The sequence below is a fragment of the Amia ocellicauda genome, chromosome 8 (assembly GCF_036373705.1).
Source record: "Amia ocellicauda isolate fAmiCal2 chromosome 8, fAmiCal2.hap1, whole genome shotgun sequence".
Taxonomy (NCBI): Eukaryota; Metazoa; Chordata; class Actinopteri; order Amiiformes; family Amiidae; genus Amia; species Amia ocellicauda.
In genome coordinates, this window is record NC_089857.1 from 33,115,690 (window position 1) to 33,131,975 (window position 16,286).

The 16,286-nt window shown below is 36.1% G+C and overlaps 1 protein-coding gene across 3 annotated transcripts in view; it reads right to left on the bottom strand.

The window, feature by feature from the left end:
- Positions 1-16,286, bottom strand: part of LOC136754889 (transducin-like enhancer protein 4) — a 70,131-nt gene that overhangs the window by 42,952 nt on the left and 10,893 nt on the right. For 2 of the 3 annotated variants that reach the window (XM_066711103.1, XM_066711101.1), the window contains exons 5-6: positions 13,525-13,587; positions 12,525-12,599 (exon numbers count right to left, since the gene is read on the bottom strand). In XM_066711103.1, the coding sequence (XP_066567200.1) occupies positions 12,525-12,599; positions 13,525-13,587 (138 nt within the window). Of the gene's footprint in view, positions 1-1,060; positions 1,094-12,524; positions 12,600-13,524; positions 13,588-16,286 lie in introns of all 3 variants that reach the window. The other variant, XM_066711100.1, reaches the window with a different exon arrangement.

The following is a 16,286-nucleotide window of genomic DNA, read 5'->3' on the forward strand; positions in this document are numbered from 1 at the left end:
ATTTGCCGATTGTGACCGGGAATGCTCAGCGGCAGAGCATAATTGGCTAGCGCTGACCGGGTTAGGGAGGGCTAAATCAGCCGGTTCTTTCTTGGCTCGTTGCTAACAAGCATCCCCTGCAGTGTACCTTGGCCTGTAGGTTTGCATTTCCGCCGTGAGGGATGTGCTGCTCCTCCAATCGGCGCTGAACCTCCCGTGCAGGCTATATAGCCTGCAGCATGTAAAATGACAGGTGGCTTAAGGGTGGCTAGGATTGGAGGATCCCAGTCAAATTTATTAACCTCCCCAAGTGTAGTGGTGGGGAACATGGCGACGAGCCGAGATGTATTAGCACTATTGGCGATTCCAAATAATAATCAAAAGAAAAGTATACTTTGGTGTAAAATCCCTGATAAATCACAGCACTGTTACTGAAAAAATCTAAAAGAAGAAAGTCAAATTGATACAGATCTCAAAAGCTGTTTTATTTACGGAACAAAAATAAAACAAACACCTTAGCAGTAGGTGATTTTTGAGAAAGTTAGTGTTTAAACAAATGTTGCAACGGCACAGCATACAGCGTGAGTTAATTTCACACAGACGGAGAGAGAGAGAGAGACAAAGAGAGACAGAGAGACAGAGAGAGAGGGTGTTGGGGGGAGGAGGAAAAAACTGAATTAATAACCCAGAAAGGAAGCTGGTTGCAGCCACCATTTTAAGCCCTTTAAGTGTCCTCAGCGGTACTTGAGCAAATTACTAAAGAAAATCTAATGTAGCGAGGCCTGGGTCCTCCTGTAGGCTTGCTCAATAATGCTGAAATAATTGGGCACTCTGCGCACGTTTAGTGCTGCTCGAATGAAAAGCTAGAGGCCTGCCCTTGTACTCTTCTCTAGCTGCCGACTCTGTGTTGTGACAGGTTTATTTGAGTGGGGCTGTGATGCATGCACCAGTAACTGTACTGACAAGAGTTTAAAGTCTGTTTTACCAGTACACTGGCAACACATAGAGAAAGCCCTTGAGAAGCTAGAAATGGAGTGCTTGACCTCGGCTGAGGCTGCATGAAGCTCAGCGCTGTACTAACCATTGTGGGGTAGATGGTTTGCTGTTGCTGTTGCTGTTGCGGGGGGGGGGGGGAATACAAAAAATATGTAAGGTTGGTTAGTTAATGTGGACATGGCACCATGGTTTCCCAACCGCACGACGCAAAATTCAATCAGCGGCACTACGTTATTTTATACAGACACACACAGACACACACAGACACACACAGACACACACAGACACACACAGACACACACAGACACACACAGACACACACAGACACACACAGACACACACAGACACACACAGACACACACCCTTCTGAAAGGTGAAAAGACCACTGCCAATAAGCTTGGGAATCAGGCTGCATATATCATGGTTCAGCACAGTGGTTACTGACGCAGCTAATGTGTAGCTTCAGAGGCCAAGGTTATGAATGCCTGCCACTTATCATCTGCCTTGAAGTTGTCCTGCAGGGTTGGTCTTCTCTCAATGGGAGGAAGTAGGTTGGCAGCTTCAGCCCCCTATATTTATGCAGTTATCCGATTGCTTACCATGCTGCTGCTCTAGGGGAGGACTGAACTCAACCCACCCTAACTAGCAGGTCACACACGATTTTATGGAAACTGCCTTAAGTAATGTTTACTGTGAGGAAACCGAGGTGAATATAAGGTAACATCCTCCCAGTCCAGCCTCCTACTCTACACCACCAGCTAGTCGGGTGTAAACTGAAAGTTAATCACCTTTAATATCAGGAAATTGAGCCGTTATACCCTCTCTGGTTTTAAATGATTTACTGTCTCATGTATTAATTGACCTTTTGACCTATTCATGTGGACATTTCACAGTAGAATGGGTTGACTGCAGAAAAAATAAATGGTTTATGCATATCAGACCACTGATGAGAAAGAATGCCCTTCATGCTACTGCGACTCGTAAAAGAACCTCTTTCTGAGCTATTATTTCTCCAGGCAGATATGTCATGCTATTAAATTGCTAGTTATAAATAAAACTACATGTTCTGTACACTGTAATAGAAGAATGCATGTTAGAGCATGTTCAGACAAGTCTTTCTACCAACAGAAGGACAAATTAAGATGCCGTGTAGGGGTAAGCAGGACAATAGTCAAATTATATTGGAAAAAGTCCAGATACTGGTAATGATGCTTCTTAAAATGTAGCTGTTACCACCTTACTAGAGGAAAATGTTTTTGATCCAGGACTTCAAGACATTGTGATTGTTTGTTTTTTAATTCTGTTGAACTGATAAAAATATGACTCTGTATCCTTTTTCATTTATAAACAAGATTGTGTGTCCATGGTCAGATAAATCCTATCAGTTCTATCAAGTTCATAACAAAAACTTTTAAATTTGCAAGTAACATTATACATTATAGAGTGTAAATCAAAACGTGTCAGTTGAAGTCTTGGTCTAGAGTGGAAGTCTTCTACCCAGCTTCCCTGCTGTGAGTAAGAAAATGAGCCGCTACAGACAGAAGAGCACTAGAAATCATCCTGGTGATTGTTCCCCGGTAATGACAAAATCTAAAACAATCACATTTATTATATTGTTCTTCAATTATAACAAACTCCATTCCCTAGCAATATAATCAAACTGACTTACTCTTAATGTCACAGAAGTTTCTACCTGCAAGGCTATTTTGAAGGAAACCAAATTTTCAAATGATGTGCAACTATACCCCGCTTACTTATCAAAATATAAAATTTTCCCCTCCCTTTGTACACTGATCAAAAACATATAATATACTACACTACACTACACTACATCACTCCAACCACAGATGGTTGGAATTTTTAAGCAGGCCGCAACTGGGCCTACATCCAAACAGAATGACATCAGTCACAATAATAACGAAAATATTAAGAAGTAGCTAATTTAAAACCAAAAAAAAAAACTCTGGCACTACATAGCTAGCAATTTGAACATGTGTGCCAATTCCTATAAACACCAATTTCTGCAAATGATATGGTATATTACATTATTTCTGAAGAGATACAGGGCAAGTGTTAATGCTCAGCACTGGTTATTTTCTATCTCCAGAGCTCTGCACAAAACCTTAGCTGAACAAAGTGGGATAACAAAGCCACAGATGAATTAACCTCTAATTGTCACTCCTCGTGCAGTACGTACACTCAAAGCCCATTTCTCTGGAACAAGTCCAATTTTCTACTGGAGTGTTTCCAGGGATTCAGTGTCACCATAATCCTCTGCTTTCCCACTTACAACATTGAAAGCTCTCTGCCAGTATCCAAACAAGCCATACAACATCATCAAAACCCGACCGGGAGACACATCTAATCTTCACAAAGACAGCTTGATCCCTTAGAGCTATTGTGACTGAACAAACAATCAGTCAATCAACAAACAGTTGGATTCATACACAAAAATCACAATTTCTGGGGTCAGAGAAGAAAACTGTACTGTAACAAGACTATTCAATTGAATATCATAATTGTAGATGCCCATTCCATTCCATGACCGATCTAGATCCATTTTGCATTTGCTCAGCAGATTGTCAGTCTGAAGTTCTCACTAATGAATTGGTTAGAGAAAATAATAAAAAAATATTGAGCTCTCATTCTGCATGGATGCAACAATCAATTTCTCCAATTGGGCCAGCCTACTGGTAGTATGGTTCAGCTACTGAAAAAAACTTCCCAAACTTGTATTATCGGTAATGAGACAGAGAGACATGTATTAAACACACTGGATTGTTAAGTATTACAAATTAGATTAATACTGCTTATTCACATGACAGCATGACTCAGTGTGATTGTTCTTTTACTATTCTGCTTAATGGATACATCCCCCTTGTGCACCCACAAAAGAACAACAAACAGTTGTTATAAAAGCCAGACTTTAGCGGAGAAACTAAAATTCATTAGGACAACATCTCACTGATTCTTTCTTTCATACTCCTTTCTCTTGGAGTTTAAAATAATTAAGATATTCCTTTATTCATCCATATAACCTCGCACTTTTCACCCATCAATACAATGTATACCCATTAATGCAGTTTTTGACAACGTCTTAAGAAAAGATTTCAAGCTACAACTCATACCAATTTCATGACGAGGTCTCCTTACTGCCTCATTTGATTGGGAGAATAGATACGAAATTGAAATCAGGAACTAAATCGCGAAGAGAAAAAGAATGACCTTCTTTACCCATTCTGCCTCTGTACTTTTGTATGTAAAAATACTAGTTCTTCCTGTATGTGTGCATTGTGGTCTGGAATCCATGATACAAAACATTGATTTTCCTTTAAACTTTTCCTTGTGAAAGGTAATGCATACCAAGGCTCATTTTTGTTAACCATAGCGAGAAAGGAGTACTTGCAGAATGTATTGTATTATTACTAGGAACTGTAACTAACACCAAACCACTGGGTAGTAAAATATCTTCCATTAAATCAGTTTTGTTTTCCCTAACGACCTACAGATATCCATAAAGCGAGAAAGCACATAATACTAGAATTTGTCAGAAAGACTTGTAGTTATTGCTAGAAAAATGTTTATAAATATTACCCCATGCTGAGAGTTAAAAAAACAAAACAGCATGGCTTACGGTTAACAGCCTTAAAAATAAAAGAAAATAACAACGAAAGCTATAAACTGCAATAGATTAGGACAACAGTCAGGCAAATGCAACCTTGGAAGTCTGGCAAGAAAATATTTGCCTTGGAGAAGACCCTGTTGTAGACTGCAGACACTTTTACGGTATAATCACCAGTTTTATTTATTGACACAGTCACTCGATTGTAATAGAATGCATAACCTTCATAAAGCACAGCTTCCTTTAACAATTTAACACTGACCAAAGTTAGCCATAAAGAAAATGCCAGTGGCAGCAGTGGATATTAATTTTTTTTTCCTCTTCCTTTTTTTCCTTATTCGAACAATAATGCACATACACTCAAAATAGAATTCATCATACCTTATCAGCTGAAGGAAATATATTAAGTTACATTATTGGCTCTTCACTATAACTGACTGGCTGCATCAAAATATTTAATATACATATAGTTGTTTTTCTTGAGGCTGAAAAACTGACATTCTAAATACATTCAAACCACACCAAACAAATGTATTTGTCATTGAATCAATCACAATTAAAACTTCACATTTGTAAAAGTTTTGGGTCAATTTGAATTTAATGTTTAAAATAATACAACCTGCATCTTAAAAAAATAAAAATACAATGAATTAACATCTGTTCAGCTAGCTTACTGCAATTCTAGATATCTCGATATTGTCATGTATAAGCACATTAAAGAACAAAGGCTAAAATATACTGCCTCTTCTTTAAGCTCTTTATTTATTAATAAGTATCAGCTTAGCTTATTCTCTAGAAGGTAATGTACACTGCACTGGATATGAGGTTGTTGGCTTAATTATGATCTGCAAGCAATTATGGTAATGACAGTATTGTTCATGAACTAAGGATAGGTCATTGACCTCAGATAAAACAGGTTCAAAGTAGCCATCTGTTTAGTTGGATTCTGGCTTGAATTAAGAGGTCATTTCTGTGAACTAAAGCCAAACACACGTTTCCAGATAAATATAAAAAAACAGCTAAGTACTATGAATCCAGAAGGTGCTGGCACTATTGAATGGTATCAATGGTGCCCTGAGTTCTCAGAAGCTAATTTTCTCAGAATGAGCTCGATAGGAACTGATAAATGTATAATCCAACCACATATTATCTTGTGCTTAAGGTGGGTTTTAGGTTTGAGCCATTTAGATATTTTTCCTAGGGCTGTCCCAAAGGGTCAATTCATATCTTCGAAGGTTTGGAACACAATTCCATGTGAAGGTTTGAAGCTTAATTGGTGCTAATTTGCATAATTTACAGATTACATCACATTAGCTACTTGTGTATAGATTTGATTGAAAATCCTACTTTTTTTTTTTTTATTTTTTTAACAGGTATACCATATAAACAAAACATCCCCATATTACTTCAAACTGTAATTATGTTTTCATTTTTACAAGCATTTGATTTTACTTGTATGAGTAAGGTGCTCTATTACTGGAAGGTTAACATGTCACCCATCCAACTAAAGGAACTGAAACAGATTATATGATATATATTCATAATAATAAAAGTGATAGTGATAAATAATGCATACTTTTAATTTACAGTGGTCGAATGGTTGTTACTCCATGATACACTAATTTTCTCTTGCACAGCTTACATTCAGCTTGTTTGGAGTTTTCTGTGCATTTAGTAAAGAAATCCAATGTACAACAGGGCTGTAGCTGTTACTTACAGGTCATTGTGAATCCACACGAAACTTTGTCACTGAGAAATTAAAATCAATGCACACTGCAGCCTACACAAGCAGCTTTATCAGCAATGACCTATTGATAAAGTGCCTTTGGGACAATGTTTTTGGTTTTATCCTTCTGAAATTACTGAATACACGTTCTGCAGAAAAACAAATGGAACAAGAGAAATTCCTAACTCTATATAACTAAACATAACTTGGATGCTGTCCAAAAATATACATCTTAGAATAAGTGCACCTTATTTCTACTATCAATGAGATTCTACTTTGCCATCAAGTGAAAGCATTTGCTCTCAGTTTAAATCTGGCCTGTGCCACTAGCTCAATTGGCAAGGGGGCTCTTGTGGTGCAGCACAGAACTGGTCAAGTGCCACTGAGGTTGGCTGGGTCCAAGTCGGCTGAGGAATAAGCAGCTCGGCATGCACCAGAGACCTCTGTTCTTGCTTGCACTGTTCAATGAACCCTCTGTCTGACACCATTCCATTTTCTATTTTTTATTTTTAAGGTGAGCTCCCAGTGCAAAAAGAAGCAAAGGATTTTACAAGGCATCGTTCAGAGAAAGCCTATAAATGGTGTATTTGCCATTTCCAAATTAAATGTTGCCATCTTAATAAGATCCTCCAGTATACTGGGGTAGACAAAATCCCACCTGCACAATTGCTTCCTTCAGGCCTCCTTGGCCTCTTCATTCTCTAGCCTGTTACATTCACAGATTTCCAGTTTTTGGCAGATCAAATCAAAGCCTTTTTCTGCAATGTGAAAACAATGCTTTCAGGCAAAATGATTGCCATACTTTACAAATAAAAATAAAATCTGACATACACATTAAATTACATGTCAACAGGAAATAAAAAATGAATGTTAGGTTATTTTATTTTCCAGCAACACTTTCCATTAGTATTGTTAAGACACTGTTGATACTCTTCTATGCTTTATGACATTTTCTTTGCATTTTGCATTTCAAATGGCCAGGATGCCTAGAGAGCTATGAGATAATATCTGGAATCTAGGATCTCCTGGGATAATACAGATTGCAGGTGGGGGAGGCCAGGGAGCAGGTCACATACTGTTCTTAATATTCATTCAGTTTCTCTTACATCCCCAAGAAAGTATTATTTAGTGGTATAATGATTTAGTAAACTGAAATTACAAAGTCAAAGACCAATATACTCAACCACCTATTGTAGTTTATAAAAAAAAAAAAAAAAAAAAGTTTGAATTTGAAACTAAAATAATAGGATTGTTTTTCCTTAAATACAGTCCCGCTCTAAAGTATCGGAACCCCTAGTGTAAAAAACATTTCAAGTTTTGACTATGAAATCCTTGTTTAAAATCAAAAACAGTCTTTATTAAAAGAAGGGATTTATATTTACAAATTCCATGTGTTTTTTATAGTAGAAAAAAATATAGGACAATAAAGTTAAATTAAGTTAAGTCAAGTTAAATTAGCTCAATCAAGTAGGTAACTATAATCAGGTGGGTAAATAATTGGGTACCAAATGAAACCAATCAAAGAGTAGATCTGCAGGACATAGTCTGGGCAGTGCTCTCCTATAAAATAAGAAACCTGGTCAGTTTGGTCTTACCCATAAATTAGTGTAACACACCAAGCCACGATCTAAAGAGACCTCAGAGAACATCAAGAAAAGAGTTGTAAGTATTCATCAGCCTGGAGAGGGTTATAAAACCACTGCAAAACATTTCGGACTCCATCAGTCCACTATAAGACAAATAGTCTTGATCCCCACAAAGCAACAAGAAAAATCATTGCTGATGTCAATGTTAAAATACCTCTACAATAAGACAAACTGAATGGCAATGGTATTCATGGGAGGATAGCTAGGGGGAAACCTTTGCTGTCCACAAAGAGCATTGCTGTTAGTCTAAAGTTTGCAATAGACCACCTGATCCTGTAAACTTCTGGAAGAAAGTTCTCTGGACCAATGTGTAAAAAATGTATATTTTTGAGCACAACAAAAACATCATAATCTAACATTGCCTTCCACTAAAATAGCCTAATCCCAACTGTCAACCATGGTGGTCTATGGAAAATGTGCCTTTGTTGAGGAACCATGAATTCGGAGTTATACCAAAATGTTCTAGAGAACATCAGGCCATCCGTCCGTCATTTGAAGTTGCCCCAAAAATGGGTACTGCAGCAAGAAAATGATCCCAAATATTCCTGCAAATCTACCAAAGAATGGTTTATGTGGAAGAAATGTTGCGTTTTGGATAGATATAAATTGAATAAAGTAATGTTGTATAAAATATATGAAAATAAAGACCACCCTATGTAGGGTTCACATACTTTCTAGCAGTACTGTACAAAGAAGGCTTTTTGCAGAAAGGTTCATATAAAGTCTAGCTTTGTCAGCAAGCATTTTCCAGTGGTGAACAGTCTTGCACAGAATCATGGTCAGTGCAAAAACTAAAAAATAACTGTTCACTGGCCATCTAAGCTACTACCTCAAGTCCATCCAAATGAGCAGAAACACATCTAAGCCACTTTTAGTCAATGCAGTGATCATATTGAGCCTACAATTCGCGATGTAAATGACAAGCTCTCAATACAATATTCTAATAGGAGTTCTGGTAAAATATCACAAACTAGAAACCTGAATGAATTCTCAATATTAAGAGAGCAAAACAATTTGAATCCCTTCCTTTGCTAACATAAGTAACATTCAACTAGATTTAATGCATGTTGCTCCAGACCAGACCAGACCAATGAATTATGAGTTTAAGCCCATTAAAACCTAATGTTTTTCTGAACTGAGAGGAGAGAGATTTAAAGCCATTGAATTTTAATATTTCAGCTTGAGCTGCAGGAGGCAGAGAAAGCCCAAATGAACTGTTCCATCAGCCCCATTGAAGCATGAACATTTTAATCAGTTTTAGTTCCTCACTGTTCTCTAACATAGTTTATGCAATCATTTTGAAAGCCCTTAACATGGTAAGAGGCAAAAAGCCACCAAGCCTTGTTATTGCTTGGAAAATTGATGGTGAATAATTTTCTTAGACTCCCCACTATACTAAATGCTATAAGCTAGAATATGCAAGAGGTTCTGTATTGATTCCCATTTTATCTTTGAATCATTCAGGGGTGCTTTTTGTAATATATTTTCTTATTAAATATTATTGCCTTTCTACACAAGGACTGTTTTGTGTCAAGAGATTTGAGGATTTGAAAAATAGTCAAAATCATCATGGGTATAAAATGTAAGAATCTGTGTTTTATGATGTAATGAGTACATTTCACATACTCTTGAAAACATTAATATTTAACAGGGGACCCCACAAACAAAAAAACCCATTGAAATTATTAGAAATAAAAATAAACAATTTACAAACGCACTACACTAGGTTTGTTCTTGAGTTATTGCCTTGTTTTTGTATTTGCTTTTAAAACAGTAGGTTAAATATGAATGCTTACTGTTAAATAGAGCAATAATATATATATATATATATATATATTTTTTTTTTTTTTTAAGTACATTAAATTGGTAGTATATTAATTTTTTTTTTTAAGTACAGTTATAAAAACATGTTAGTTTAACTGCACGTTACAATTTGTTGCTCTTTTCAAACTCAACATGATCCCTAGAAAAATTCATTATAATAATGTTTCATTCCATTAAACACAACTGTTTTATTGTCAGGAGAACAAGCAGTCTCTAGGTTGCCGGGCTAGCTTCAACATTTTGCATTTAAATTCCACGTACCACTGATTCACTTCATTTGTTGGATTCATCAGCATAATTTTACAAAATAAAAAAGGCACATTTCATATCACATTTCAATGCACACAAAACTATACACAAACACACACACACAAATCCTAACACTCATACACACACCAAGTGTATACACAAGATCAACCTATATTGCATATCTTCATGAGCCACTGCAATTACCCATGACCTGTCTGAAGGAGAGATTTGCACCACTACAGGTATACAGAAAAGTTACTTACTGACTTTATCCCTAATGGTCTAAAGCTTCATAAAGCTAGGGAAGAGAGTGCCAAATGCAATGTTTTTTCTTTCGTCTCTAGCAGAACACTGCTATTTACACAAAGTAAAGAAGTGCTTCCATACATGGCATTCTGCAAAGTTCCAGAACAGTTGTATTTATTCCCCTGTCATGCTAACGGATACTGGCTATGGTGCAGGAGAGATAGGTTAGATACAATTACTCAAGACCCATGTGCCCATGGTCGAGTGCCCATGCTTCAGGGGCACACACCAATGATGTCAATACCTCACCCATGTAGATGTCTGCTTTTGTCCTCAACTGAATGTGACTCAGTGTGGAGATCATGCAATAGCAGCCCTAACTCTAGTTAATCTAGGTGATATTTCATCTTTAAAAATGTGTTTTTTAATGCTTCTCAGACAGCAAGATTAATGCACAGGTCCTTATGCATCAATGTTTCAGGGCGGTGGTATGGAGAGACTACAAGTTTTGTGTGACTTGTGACATTAATAGTGAGGCTAAATTATTTGTAAACGTACAGTCCTTGGCAAACTGTATACCTTTGAGACAAGGGACAAAGACATCTCAGGCATTCCCAAAAAAAAAAAAAAAAAAAAAAAAAAAATCCTGGATTAACTATGACCTTCGATACTGACACTATATCTGCACAAATTACAAATTCATACTGCCATCTTATTTGAATTTTAAATTGACTCAATCACAGAGACAGAAATCCAATCTCAGCATTGCATCAGCTAGAAGATTGAAGACTGTTAATACAAAGACACAGCCTTGATGACTCCTTTTGTGGCACTAAATAGAACATTTATTCCAACAATGCCAAGTATCCTCGTCTCCGTGCCTTTGTGGAGCATCTGGAGTATGGCAAATACCTTGCTTGGCAAATAATCTTTGGATAGAAACTTCCATAATACTTAAATAGCGTTCCAAGGTTCAAATTGGGCAACAAGACATTGTTCTCACAACATCAGTAACAGGTTGCAGTTGCAGATGTCCCTAACTTGTTCCAAAGGTGCTCTATGAGAGACTGGTCTGGGGACAAATGTAAACTGTGGAGTCTCCTCCTGAGCTATTTCCCTATATGTTCCGGAGTAAAAATTACCAAATTCTTTAATCTCCCATTACAAATCAAGTCCCAATATATATATATAGCATGTGTAATGATGACAGGGCCCTGATCCATTCCAAAGCACCTCCAAGTATGGCTTATATTTTATATATATATACATACACACACACACACACACACACACACGAGAGACCTAATTGAAGCACTATCCTCACTTTAGATTGATTATTCAGGGACCCTTATCCTCATCTTCACTCGGCAATTTGAATTTTAATCAAAGTAAATGGAATAATTAGCATTTCAAAGTGTTTTTGATACGATGAATAAAGTAAAAGACTTTCATGTATAAGCCATAAATAATAGTAAGTACAAAACAAACTGGACAAATACAACTTTTGGAGCTTTATGATAAAAAAGGATGAGAACCTAATGCAAAACACTCGCAAGCACCTGCCGGAGCGCTGCAGACGTGATTAATGCATCATTGAGATAAAACACTGTGTCACCTTAATTCAACTGGATTGTGTGAACAACCAGTCCTTTGATTCCCTCTTTTGTTTCTTAACTCTTATTGGCAAAATAAAAGTACCAATACAAAGCATTTTAAATTGTACAAACGTTATTTCATTTTGCTGGGTTTACCAGTACTTACCTGACACCATGTACGCATTATCTCCAACATTCACTACATTAACTTGTAACAGAATGTGTATATGGTGTGTGACACACACACTAATTTATATATATATATATATATATATATATACATACATACATACACACACACACACACACACATATATATACACATACACCATATATATATAATTTAAAAAATGTAAAAGAATATCACTATACTGCTGTTTTTATTATTATTTTTTTAGGCCACATTTACTGCTGTGATGAAAGCAAGCAGATATACGTACATTTGCAGTCTTGCTTAATAATGTTAATAGTTGTAATCCACTTTGCTTACAATTTCATCTGTAGCTTTGAAATTCTATATAAATAGTGACTCACAAAATAATTGCATTCAGAAATTGAAAACCAGCCCCCACCAGCATCTTGCAAAGAAGGATAAAGAAAACGAGACTCCATGGAGACAAAGATGAGGAATGGTCACGTACCCCAATGATGGCGTTGAGCTCTGCCATGGTCACTTGTTTGGCCCGCTCCACTGCCTGCACCACTTGTTGTTGGTGCTGTTATAAAGACAAAAATAGACAGTCAAGACCAAAGAAATAAATTACACATAATATATAAAAGACAGTATAAAGAATACAGTAATTCACATGGTATAAATCTGTCCATACTACCCTCTATGATCTCCCCCCCTGTGGTAACAAAATCTGCATTAATCTAATTTCATTATTTTAAATCTCCCAACAATCCAAAACCCAAAACAAATCTGAGTCAGATTCGGTTAAAATGTCACTCCTACATAACCAGGGAAGACAAACAGTTTGTCTTAGCTGGAATTGGAATATTATCCACTGTTTATGGAGAATTCGCTCTATGCACTTCTTTGTTTTCCCACATTTGTTATTTTTAGATATTAAGTGCAAAATGCATCACCTCATATAAGGCTTGTGGATTTAGAGCATGAGCATTAAAAAAAGGATAATCTTTTTACTGCATGTGTCATAATCTATATTCAAAATCAAAGACTATGGAATACAGTTGCATTTCACTAAAAGCACTTAGAACCAGTATATTATTTCTTATTTCTTTGTTAAATAACTTCAAATGGATGCCTAAATGGTCTCTCGGTAAAATACTTTTGATAAAGCCCTGCATTCCCTCCTTTAGATTTGAATCTCATAATATTTTTGTATCAGTTTATATCAGCAGGCTTCTGGCATATTACCAGATGGGTCCCATCCTGGCAGAATTGCCCAATTAGACAGTATATAAACATAACTATAGAGTTTAATGTGTGAAGTACACAATAGTGCTCATTTTCAACAACAACCCAAACAAAACTGTTCATAGGACTAGAGCCAAGAGTACTCTATGAAGTAGACTGTGGGATTTCAAGGTCTTCAAACATCAAAGCCAGTGTCTCCCTCCATAGCCATTTTGTGTCACCTGACAAGGCATCTAAAAGTACATCCCCTGGGGCCTTACCTCCTGTGATAAGAAGGGAATAACTTGGGCACAAATAGCATTCAGTCTCTTGACAATTTCTGCCTGAAAAAAAACAGAAAAACAAGGCCCATTAGTGTCAAAATAAAATGCTTTTATACATGCTTTTCATATATTTATTAAGTTTTCCAGATAAATTGTCCACAGTCTCACAGCAGCAGCTTTGTAATTAGATTTGGCACAGAATGAGACTTGACAACCCAGCTGTGTATTGTTCTCCTGCAGTACCTAATTAAATTTTAACTTTAAGCCTAATAGTGATTGCAGAAAATGGTATAATTTACATGGTTTACATTTTCAGGAACTGGGATATAAAGTACATTTTAAATTTGTTACAATATTTATTGTTTTTTTTGTTGTTGTTTTTGTCTTTTAAAACAAGAAAATAATATTCCAAGCTCTAGGGACATTCAGCCTTTTATGTGTTGTTTAAAACAAAGTTATAATACATATGAAAAGCTTTGTTTATAGTATGATATCTATACATATTTATGTCTTTTACACTGAATACCATAATAACCTTACATTACAGATGTTATGTATGTTTAAGAATGTTACATATCCCTAAAACTGCTCTCCCCCTCATAATTACAATCTTTTAGTAATGTTTCAAGTAATCAATGTTTCCTTTATATAATAATCATAATATTGTAATATAGTATTTTATATCATAATTATATATTATAAGTTTAATCTTAGCTAGAAAATACTCCACACACACCCCAATGGAGGCCTTTCCTTCTAAACTGTTGATCTACAATATGTCTGCTTTATCAGATCTAATATATGTATACATGGTAAATTCAACACACTCATTTTGTTTGTTTACTTATATATTTTTTCCCCTGTTGTAAAATCATAGCTGGAAACATGCGATTCTTCAGGTACCAAACCATCAGATTATAGAATCACAATTTGTCATGGTCACACTAATTAGAAGGGTACAAAGGATCATTTATTTAATAAAATTAGGCAAAAAAAATCCTCTTTTTGAAAGACTCGGTTGCCTCAGAAACACCACTTCTACGTGGGCTATCATCTAATTTGGATCTTTTTCTTTTTTCCAGAGCTGTGGTGACTTTCAACATCTTCAAAAGGATCAAGTTGTACTAAACACATACATAAATACATACATACATACATACATAAGAATAGATTTTTTTTTCCCTTAAATGAAGACTAAATGTAATGGCTATGAGCCCAAACGTTTTTCTCTCTACATGGCCATTAAAGGATGTAGGTTATTGCTGTTGTCACCATTGATATTTGTCATTGTAATGTAATTAGGGGTCTAAAATGATGCATTACAGCCCTCGGCGTGGCTTTTATTAAAATCTTTTCTTCTGCTCAGTGAACCGCAACCTGAGATCTGATGAGAAACAGACAGACAGCTTAAGGGTGAGGAGCAGATTCATCAAAGATGTATTTTTCAGCTTTGGAGAGAGAGAGAGAGAGAGAGAGAGAGAGAGAGAGAGAGAGAGAGAGGGAGGGAGAAAGAGAAAGAGAGAAAAGAGGAACAAACGGGGATAGAGAGAGAAAAGATGCCACACAGCGCATTTGAATTTCATTCATCCACTTGAAATTCTGACTGCGTCTGATGAATCTAGCTTAGACAATAGATCTCAAACTTGTTAATCACGTGGTTAAATAAGGATTTCTAATCTGCCATCGGTTGGTTGAGCCAGCAATGCTGCCAGGACTGAAGCCTGGAGTCAAATACATAGGCTAAATGGGTCATGGAGACAGGCCCCTGTTCTTTGTTGTCTTTTTGTTGTTGTTTTTTTAATAAATATACACTGGGGAATGGTACTGGTTGGGGGTAATTAATGTTTTTGCAGCAGTTAAAGCAGATTTGGAAGGTTCTTTAGAATTGATACTGTTAGCAGCTGCAACAATGACCTAATAAAAAGGGCTATTTATTCCAGCTGAAATGAAGGGGGCTGAAGCGGTTTGTTCAGCCTCAAAGAAAAAGAAAAAAAAGAAAAGAAAATACTGTCTCTTTTGTCATTTCATTTCCTGTACAAAGGAGTAAATAACTCCAACACATAAGAGCTTTTTAGGCGAATAATTTTCCTCCAAACAGCTATCAAGAGTGTGTACTGTTATTCTAGGCCTCAGAGCAACAACAAATTTATTCTCCGTCCCTTCGGCTTTCTTCCTGACATAGGATTACCTATTTCATATTCTCCAGTGTCCATTAAAGCAGGCCCTCGCTGTAGAAAGATCAGTAGTCCTTATAAAATTCACCTAAGCAAGTCTTCACTTGGTATGAAATAAAAATACTCATAATAATAATAAATTTATATTATATATATATATATATATATATATATATATATATATGCAATACCCAGTTTCTCTTCTTATGTGTTGCGATAACACTTTTACCAAGTGTTAAAAACAAAAAGATGTTAAAAGGACGCTTAAAAAGAAAGACTAGAAGTAATGAATTAAACACAAATAAATAAATAGTTTCAATTATTCTGTAAAATGCAGCAGTTTCCTCGAGCCAGGCAGTCACAGATAATGTTACTTCTCAGAGGTGTAACCATTTTTCTTGTGTTAGTGTGTTATATTTCTTCACAATGCATTTTCTGGAGGAAATAAAAACATCCATAATGGAGGAAGATAAATAATCCAGCCTTGCTTAAAATGTGAGATGTTGCCTTAAAAAAAATATTAGTGAAGGCCTGCGTTTTAGGGAAGAAAATCCTTTCACCACTCAAGGCACTTGTAACCTTGCA